The sequence below is a fragment of the Acipenser ruthenus genome, chromosome 29 (assembly GCF_902713425.1).
Source record: "Acipenser ruthenus chromosome 29, fAciRut3.2 maternal haplotype, whole genome shotgun sequence".
NCBI classification, from domain to species: domain Eukaryota; kingdom Metazoa; phylum Chordata; class Actinopteri; order Acipenseriformes; family Acipenseridae; genus Acipenser; species Acipenser ruthenus.
In genome coordinates, this window is record NC_081217.1 from 7,805,000 (window position 1) to 7,815,481 (window position 10,482).

Here is a 10,482-nt window from a genome sequence, read left to right on the forward strand (position 1 = left end):
AAAACTTTATTATGTAATTTTTGCACAATTATTTTATTATTATTATTTTTTTCTTCCAAAACTTTTTTTTTTTTTTTCGTTGTGTATGTAGATTTTTGTGTTGAAATTTGATCATTGGTAAATGTCTGTTCCATAAGGTGAGGCCATTTGAATGTGAAGTCAGTATGAGAGACAAATACAGACATGCTGCAGGGAATTCAACTGCTGTATGTTGTATTTTACTTTTGTATTGTATTTTTTTGTGTATACATAAATATCAGATTGGTTAATAAAACAGTGTGTTGAATTTTGTTGGCCCACATCCTTGCTCCATTCTTGGCAACATTCCAATAAAATTGTCTAATTTATATAAAAACTACATTTTAGGACATGCCTTCTCATTCCACAGTTTAGGGTTCTTAATATAATTGCAAATTCAAAAGAGCATCATATGTGCTTTTAAAAATATCTTATTATTCACTTGGAATAATTGAATGAATTATAGAACTATCAGGTTAGTCAGTATCTGAACATGTTTCAGCATCTGTTCTATATAATTCTCACCCTCCTTGACACATGTTACTTTTGTAATAATAATCTTTTTAATAGCTGATGAACCAAATGCATCAAGTCATTACTCTCAAGAATGGTCTCAATGATGGTGTCGTTTAATCTAAAAAAACTCATAACCTAATTAGAAAGTACAGGTGTGATCAAACTGGTCATACTCCAAACAGTGTTGTTACCTCAAAGGCATCATTTCCCCTCACATACACAGTCTGCAGAAACTTTTAACTGAATATATATTTTTAAAGAAATCTGAGTTTTATAGCTCCCATTTAAAACAGCATTGACTCAAAAGGCTTAACTAAACCCCTATTGTACCTGAAATGATTTCAGTTTGATTCTCCAGAGTCAATTAAATTGTTATCCAATTTCACCACAAGGGGGAGCTACAGTACTATTATATTTCAAGCAGCGTCAATCAATCTCATGTTCAACTAAAAGTATAACCCTGGGTGACTCATGACTATATTCTTCTATAATGTATGCTTCTTTGCATTCTTTTTTCATCACAAACATCACTGCGTTCCAGTTTGTTTACTGCCTCCCTCCTTTCGCATTGTCGCTCTGTCAGGCTCCTGATATTACCTGCAGCAGTAGGTGGTTATATAGGGAAGTAGAAAACAATTAAAAAGGTCTAATTCAGCACATTATCAATTCAATTAAGGGTCTAGTTAAGTAACTGAGAGCTCAGTTGAAATGAAAACCAACAGACACAGGGGGTCCCCAGGACCGGTTTGGGAACCACCGTATTAGACTATACAATCATTGGAAACTGATGTTTCTGACTAGTGATCATTCTGCAAAACAGGCTTTTGCTGCTGAAAATGTCCTTGGATATAAACGAACTGCCTTCATAACAGGCTCATTGTCTGAATCTAGCCTGAGTGGGATTAAGCTGGTCTCCGCTTTGAATAAACATCTTCACAACTGTCATTGAAAGATAACCGGCTAATAAGATATTCAGGAATGGTTTCTGTCTTTGTCTACTGCAGTTAATCCGGTTTGATTCGCTTTGTATAGCACTACGGAGCAAAGCTTTAACCCAAGCTTTACTTAAACACTGTAAACATTTCTCTGTGTTTGAGTATTTAGAAACTCAAATGTAGAAAACAGAATTTTAATTATAAAGTAAATTCAGTCTTGAAATAAAGTGTGTGCTATACAGTTTTGTGAATACAACTCAACACGTGCATTTTTTTCGGGTGCAAACAAACGTGTGCTGGAAGAATTTAATTGGAATCTGCTTTCTCAATTAGTGCCTAATCAGATATGTGACTAGTTCACCAGAATTTAGCAGGGCCTGACACTGACCCGGCCGCAGACAGTTCTTCTCAACACACGCCTCTTGAATTTTAACTTCATTGCTTTCAGATTACAGAACACGTCACCAGGGAGGTACCGGAGTTAGTTAGTTACTACGGGCCGTGCCGTGGTTAAGGTATGAATGAGGATTATAGCGGGAAACATCTATTGATTTATTATTAGATAGACACGTATGGCACAGTCAATGTATTTATTATGCGACAGTGTAAATGTCTAAAGGCAAAGCCCGTATTACTGCAATACCCCAAAGTCCTCAATATATACATATTTAACGAAACGCTAATCTAAATAGAACTAACTATATATAATGTGTATATGTATGTTTTGTTATAGAGTGTAAATCTAGGTAGGTACTATAACAAATATGTTAACATTGTGATCATGGATTCAACAAGTTTAATGCTCAGTCAATTTGATCTATTTTTCATACGGTTCTATAGATAATATTATTGTAATATGTAAGCGTCAAAGTGGAAGAAAAGAAAGTCTTTTGATATAGAACACATAGGAAGTTTTTTTTTCAAGGCTTAATGTTTTGCATAATCATTAAGCTTCTTTTCGTGAATCCCTAAAGTCTATGTTAATGTGATTCGGGTTCAGATGTCAAAGTGGTAAGGTGCTATTTTCAAAGGAGTGTTCTTTAAATGCAGATCTAAAAAGAAGAAAAAACACCAGACACACATACGTTGTCTTTGCAACTTGAACACAGAAGTACTTGCATTTATTTTTATTAAACAAGCATCACTGAATTTGTCATTTTTTTCTTAATGTACAATAAATAATATTTTGCAAACATATTTGTTACACTTGTCATTTTTACAGATACAATGAAAATGTCACTGGAGTCTCATTCTTAATGCACGTCTTAAAATAATACTGTCACAAGCAGATAAAGTAGTGTACAATACCTGCTCTTTTAAGCAGAAGCATAAAAACCTTGAACATTTCAGTGCATCTGTACTGGAAGTCTTAAGTAAGTTACAGTGATGGCGCTAACAATCTATAGATAATAAACTTCATCAGAATATAAACTGGGTTCTTCGTCTGACCGAACTGAAATTTTAAAATGGCGCCTCAGAAAACCACCATATCTCTTCTGGTTGTCCCACTTGAGTTTTGGCCTCACTCTTCGCATGAAGCCTCCGTATCTCTTTTGCAACTCTTCTTCGCTGCTCTCTTCACCTGACTCGAGGCTTCTCTTGGGTCCAAATTTACGCAAGAAGCCTCCATAACGTTTGACTTCGTTTACAGCGGTGGCGTCATCATAGACCACCTCCTCGTTGTCCGATGCCTCGCCCCGCACTTTTGTATCTTGTAACATATCCGGGATGTCTCTTTCATCAAACTTTCTTAACAAATATAAGTATTTCTTAGCGAGCAGACTTTTGATGTTCGAGTTCTGTGCAGGGGAGCTGTTGTAATATTTGCTCTTGTCGAGTTTCTTTAGGAAGCCCCCATACCGCTTCACTGGGTTGGTGAATGGCGATTCTCCTGGTTGGTCTTCCTTCTCGGTTTCGGCTTTATCGTTGACGCCGAACAGTCCAGCAGAGTACATCTGAAGAACCTTTTCACATTTCTGTAATTCAGTGGAGGGCGATAAAGCCCCCTCGCATTCTAAAGTGCAGACCTGAGGGGAAAGAAATTAATTAAAAGTGATTATTATTATTATTATTACTACATTCAATTTAAACATCAGCCTTTTTCTTAAAGGCAAACTACTAAAGAGGCTACAGTTAGCTATTTTATCCTGCAAAGCAAATTGCATGTCAAAACTGCCAATTCAATAATACAACATGCAAAATATCATCTATCTATTTCTGCCACAGTTAGAAATGCCTTTTCCAGAGGTCATTGAAATGATAAGGTCTTACTCGAGTATTGACGAAGATTATGAGTCTTCACGAAGATCACTTGAGCGGTGGGCTTTGATTTTTGAGTCCATAAATAACTCCAGTATTTGTAAACAGCTGGAAAGCTTCGTTTTTTTGACTATAAGCAGTTCAATTAAAATGTCATAAATCACGATTGATTTGTTTCTCGACTGAGCGCTGAACCCTTTTAGGTAGGTGGAGGACTAGTTGTTGGCGGTTCGTAATATTCTCCATAATATTCATACTTCTTCCAAACTGACCTTTCATATTCAGCTAAAAGGCTTTTGAAACCGAGCTATGCAAGAGGAAGGTATGGCCACGAATCAAACACACAATTCTTGTGTAAATAAGAAAGTAATATATTTTAGTAAGAGTTTAACAAGCTTTACTCGATAAATGGCGGTTAATGTTAAAAACTGTAACTACTTTTTACGGCCATTGAATTATTTCCTGATTACGCCTTCAAATGGTTTACCGGCGCGGTGTAAAAATATGAGTTACTCTCCATGGTACTGAAACTGAGACAGAGGCGTGGAGCGGGCGAAAGGTTTTTATTTGTTTTATTTATGTATTTATTTATTTGTTTTTAAACAACCCTTAAAAAGCGAGTTGTCAGGAGCAATAACTCTTTCACAATATGCTCTGCCCCTTCGTGTTGGTAAATTGATTCTTTTAACATCGTTACCGTTGTTTTTATATTTCCTTTGCACTTGCTTCAAAGCTGCGCGCTCTGTGTTCGTTTAGCTGAATCCTTGTACAATAAAGCATTTAAAAGTATTAACGGTACATAACACGCGTTTTGTTCTTCAGTACTGTCTCTTACCAGACTGTTGATCTGCGTGACTTCATTCTGGGTTTGTTGAGCGCACGTTAAGCACTGTGAGGAGCAATCATCCTGGATTGAGGACGGCAAACTCAGACAGAGAACCAGCACCAAGACATGCCACTCCATTCTCTCTGGGTACGCAGTGTTCTGACAGCTGAAACAACAAAGCACGGACACATTAGCGACTACCGACTGGCTGATGATCCATTTGAACGGACTGTTTAAATCAATGAATATGGTTTTCTGATAATTCACCACTGAACAGATGTAAAACGATCGTTACCATGGTGTCAAGTTAAATGAACAGTTATGAAATATGAAAAGGAGGGAATGTAAAAGAAATGGTGACGGCAGTCACACGCGAATTAAAACTTTAAGTGACGCCACAATTAAAACTTTTTTATATAATACACAGTGGGTTAACTTTTCAACTAATATATAAATACTATTTCGTTGTTGTCCATACTGTACGAACTGTCAATATAGTGGGCTACATTATGTTTACTTGGAGCTATATTTTTAAAGACTAATTCCTTCACAAATCCTCCCTTCACTTACACTGTTTTTTATTTTATTTTATCTACCCACCCTAACAGATTTGCCTCCCATATTATTAATCCTGTAAAATATGCTGCTGCAGCCGCTGCTAATTTACTGTGCGGTTTCGGGTAGCCAACTATACGGTGTGCAATACATGTGCAATATAAGCATAACGTGTGGAAGTGTCTCTAATTCAACAGCGTGCTTCATTAATTCAATAACGCGTTTCCTCTAGTTTTAAATTAACTAATATATCACAGAACCGTAATAAGAACAGTGCTACTACTAATAATAATAATAAGCACTCTCGAGTGGTTTGCTTCTCATTGTGTAACGTTAAATTATGTATTTATATAGAGATATATGTATGTGTATATGTATGCATAAACATATTTATGGAATCTACGTTGATGCCCTCACATATTATTATTATTTGTTTATTTAGCAGACTCCTTTATCCAAGGCGACTTACAGAGACTAGGGTGTGTGAACTATGCATCAGCTGCAGAGTCATTTACAATTACGTCTCACCCGAAAGACGGAGCACAAGGAGGTGAAGTGACTTGCTCAGGGTCACACAATGAGTCAGTGGCTGAGGTGGGATTTGAACCGGGGACCTCCTGGTTACAACCCCTTTTCTTTAACCACTGGACCATACAGCCTCCTATTAATCGCCAATACGCAGTAGTACGACACAACTTGAGACAACTGTCGCTTTAAAACCGCTACCGTATATCTGCAGAGGCGAATAACCCCAATTAGCAGCTCATGAGCACGACTAAAATATGTGTTAATGATCGTGGGCTTTCTTCCAAGGTGTCTGTTCTGAACAATAAACACCGCACAGAACCTTGCATTATAGCCTTTTAAAATACTCTTTTCGTCCAGTATTTCATTAGTGTTCATTTTAACTATAAAAATGCTGGTTTGCTACCTTTATAAGATTTTTATACGGGTTAAAATATATTTTAAAAATCATACACTTTTTGGTAGTTTCAATAATCAAATCAAAGCAATCCCTATACTAATTACAAATACAATTATTATTTAAAACAGACGCATAAAAGTAAGGAATGGGTAGAAAAAAACGTGCAGTAATTTCGCAATATAAACAGAATCCAATATAGTTATTAAAATACAAAAATAACTTAGAAACCCAACAATACCTTATTAGAAACGCACACCTGTAATAATGAAATGCTTGTATTAGAAATGAACTATATTACCTTACACTATTAGAATATGGTGTTTCTAATCAGTCTTTTCCAACTGCAAAGAGATGAGCCTGAAGTTGTGTTTGATCTGGTAGAAGATCTCCTCTGGTCTTGTATTAAGCCTCCTTATGCATCTTAGACTGTGAAGTTATGCCGAGATACGGATCTTTCCTTTCTCATGAATACTATTGCCTGTCCCTGGTCTTTTTATTGACAGGGATTCTGTTGTGTCACTGGAACACATCAGAACAGCTTGAACCAATAGGGAAGATTGATACTTGATACTCTGAATAATCTCGCATACCCTGACACGCACACACACGCGCGCGCGCACACACACACACACACACACACACACACACACACACACACACACACACACACACACACACACAGAGGCTCTGCAGTATTTTTATTCGCTGTGCAAGTTCATCGGAAATGTATTTGTTTGTTTTACGTCTTTCTATTTAAATGTCACATATCCTTCTCTTTGTCTATAAATGTCGAAATGATTTAGTAGACAGTACATTTAATATGTATTTAAACTAATAACGAGATACGACTGAGCAGAATATAGGATCGTGCCCTACATCTTTCAATTGAATTTAACAACATCGTTACACTATGGGTGTCATACGGGTGCGCAGATGTATCACCCGCAATGCACGTGTTGTGTGATGCTCGCAGAACACTTCCACTGTAGCTCATCAACACATATTTAACAGTAATGACACATATTGTAAATTGATCTTTTTATCAAACTCATGTGTTATCTTTTAGCATACAACAAGAGCATATTTAATTCCGTATTTATTAGTATGGACCCGCCCAAATATATTTAATAGTACTATAACCTCGCACAATGTCATTGGATTAAGTATTCATTATACCTGGTCAGATCATTATACTCATTTAAAAGGAACTGGTCGAACAAATAATCGAAAACCATTGAACCACAAGACATGAAGACCTTTAGTGAACTAAACAGAGTGGCCGCGTTTAAACAGAAACAAGAGAAGTGGCCACACAACAGTCCACGAACTGTTAAATTAATGATAAGACGAAAAAAGGTAAAACCGTGTTTTGATTAGCGTGGACTTGACGGTCTGGGTACAGACATTACTTGTATTCATAATGCCTAATGCCAGTTCTATGGAACATAATGTATTTATTAATTGCTAACCTTCGTATAGTTGGAACTACTTAGAGTGCTGTTATTCTTTAATGTATTAGAATCGATATGGCTGTGTTAGGTGGGTACCTTACCGTGCTTTACGCGGAGCTGTCCAGTGTCATGGTGCTGAAAAAAACAAATGCACAGCAACCGTGAGGGGATCATATGACTTTCCAAGATACTAACTTGCACTGAAGAAAGTTTGGGCAGCTTCTAAAATCGTCAATTGTTGTATTAAGTACACAGAAATATCATATTAAAGTCTGCGAGGACGATCAGTTCCTTCTTAAAATGACAAAACGTTCCTCATGTATGCAGTACATACAGTACCAGAAAGGTGGCCAATTGAAGTATCGTTTTTATAAATAAGTAAGTGTTGTATATATGTTGAATCTCTTGCTGCAGTTGTTAGCTTTCTTGCTAAAAAATATTTCTCTGCTGCTAAACTGTGAATCAATCAATTAATACATTTTTATTTTATATAGCACCTTTCATAGTGGACCACTATTACAAAGCGCTTTACAAGATGCAGTAACAACAAGAAAATGCATAACACTTTAAACACAGAGAAATGCATAATACATGATACACAGTAAAAAATACATGAAATAGTGAAAAATGCATAATACATGATATAGTAGCAACAACACAGCAGCTAATAGCAGATATCAGGCTTAAAGAGCATGGAAAGCAAGAGAGAACAAGTGGGTCTTGAGAGTTGATTTAAAATGAGTGACGGTGGGAGCATCATGCACCAAAGCTGGGAGAGAGTTCCAGAGAGTCAGAACCATAAAGTTAAATGAACGTTCTCCAAGTGTGGGGCACTTTTGCTTGGGGATAACAAAGGCCAGAGTTGGAGGACCTCAGCTTGTGGGCAGGGACATAGCAGGTCAGCAGGTTGAGGAGGTGCTCGGCACCTGTGTGATGAAGGGCATTGTGATGAGCAGGAGAGTTTTGAAAGTAATCCTGAAATTTACAGGTAGCCATGGCAGCTGGGCAAGACGGGGGGTGATTTGTTCATGTTTTTTACATCTGGAAAGTATCCTGGTGGCGGCATTCTGAACTAGCTGCAGTCACTTGATGGCACAAGCCGGAAAACCACCATAGAGGGAGTTGCATCAGTCTACAAGCCGAGAGCCGTACCATGGCAGAGGGACATCCAGGGTTGATTTTTAAGTAGAGCTGGGTGTCATCAGCATAGGAGTGAAACATGAGGCTATGTTGGCGGATGAGGTGATCCAAGGGAAGCATGTAGATGTTGAAAAGAAGAGGCACAAGAATAGACCCTTGAGGGACACCACAAGTGACTGGGTTTGCAACACCACTGCATCCAGCATAGAAAACAGACTGCATGCTTCCAGATAGGTAAGAGGACATCCAGGAGAGACAGGTTCCAGAGATCCCATCATGCTTCTGAAGGCAATCAAGAAGAATGCCATGATCTATGGTGTCAAAAGCAGGTGTTAGATCAAGGAGGACAATCACAGAGGGAGCAGCAGCAGCAGCATTAAGAAGGAGATCATTTACAATCCAGAGCAGAGCAGTTTCAGTACTGTGATGTGGCTGGAAGCCAGACTGTAGAGATTACTTATGCACCTATCCACTTTTCTGGTTTAATGGACTATTTTTTAAAGGACAGTCAAAAAGGTGAATACAATCTAAATGTCATAACACTCTTCATAGCAGGATAATGTACAGGATTTTAATGCTGTGATTAGATATCAAATCTAGATTAACTGTTTTAATGTAATTTACTATTACTACCTCCCATGTAATAATTACATTCATTATTCGTTTTGTAATATTGCTTCTTTTATACAAGAGGAAGAATTCTTATTTATTATTTAACTAGGAAAAAATCTCAACAAAATGAATTTTTGCATTTCCAAGAGCATCTATCATAATAATGTACTGTTTGATTTTTTAGAATATTTTAAAACGATCATCAACATTTAAACTCCTCCTACCCCATGTGCTCTGGTTTTCCCTATAGTAAAGCATAGCAGTATGTAATAAAGCAAAGCGAATTGCAAAGCCCAAAGGTATTACCATGGGGAAATGATGGCAAAATGACCCTGCAAATTCCCTGTGGTAAACATTTATAAGGGTTATTTGTCAGAAGTACTCATGATACCTGTTCACTGTGTAACAGGTTGTAGCTTCACTACATAATAAACTGTTTTATTCAGCTTGAACACCGATTGGCTAGGTGTTGCCGGGTCGGGTGTAAGCAAACAGAAAGGATGTCGTCTCAACTCAGAACCAGGTGAAGGAAAGGTTGAACCAATGTTCTCTTTAGGAAACTGGATTGTTTTATGACAAGGATCAAGTCATATTAGTCATTAACGGCAGTCCATGTCACACATAATAGGTTTAACGTTTTGATATACATTTGAAAAATGCGAGTCAGTGTCACAGATGTTGTTGTCCCCTGTATGGGGATTGCTTATGTTTAGATCTGACCTTTCTCTAGACATGCCAGTGTTTTACGAGCTGGCTGTCAGCCTTGAGGCTGGTACTCCATGTGGATTTTTACTGCTTCTCAAAGACTTGTAATATCTTTACATGTCACAGGGCTATCTCTTATCATTGTAAAAGTCACTTGCATCCTCCAGCATCGCGGGTCTTACATACAAACAATGCACAAGCTGGTACTCTTAAAACTACTAGATATTATCACAAAAGTAAATCATAAAATGGAATGATCATTTGCATTGCAGGAAAAGCTGAGTAATTTGGCCCAAAATGTGTTTGATTAGACACAGTTTGTGTTAAATGATTACAGACTGCAATTTGTACCTTTCTTTTCAAATGAAAATGTAATTGTTAATATTACAAAAACAGCAACAAGCCATCTACTACACAATTCGTGCCATTTCCATACTCGAGTACATGTTGGGTTATCTGACTGTGAAATCTAAGACAGACTGTGCCCTTATTAATTAAATATATTAGTGGATGCCTATTAACATTAAAGAAAAAAAAGCA

General features: G+C 37.2%; 1 protein-coding gene across 2 annotated transcripts; it reads right to left on the reverse strand.

Moving 5' to 3' along the window:
* Positions 1–2,562: 2,562 nt before the first annotated feature.
* LOC117433927 (proenkephalin-B) lies at positions 2,563–6,558 on the reverse strand. Of its 2 annotated transcripts, none has more exons than XM_034056374.3 (3): positions 6,338–6,558; positions 4,564–4,720; positions 2,563–3,496 (listed from the first exon to the last, which is right to left on the reverse strand). In XM_034056374.3, exons 2-3 carry the CDS (start codon positions 4,690–4,692, stop codon positions 2,870–2,872), a joined length of 756 nt encoding a protein of 251 aa, XP_033912265.3. In that variant the 5' UTR covers positions 4,693–4,720; positions 6,338–6,558; the 3' UTR covers positions 2,563–2,869. The 2 variants fall into 2 exon arrangements, with proteins under 2 accessions (XP_033912265.3, XP_033912259.3); XM_034056368.3 differs by having other exon boundaries at positions 6,333–6,557.
* Positions 6,559–10,482: the final 3,924 nt, after the last annotated feature.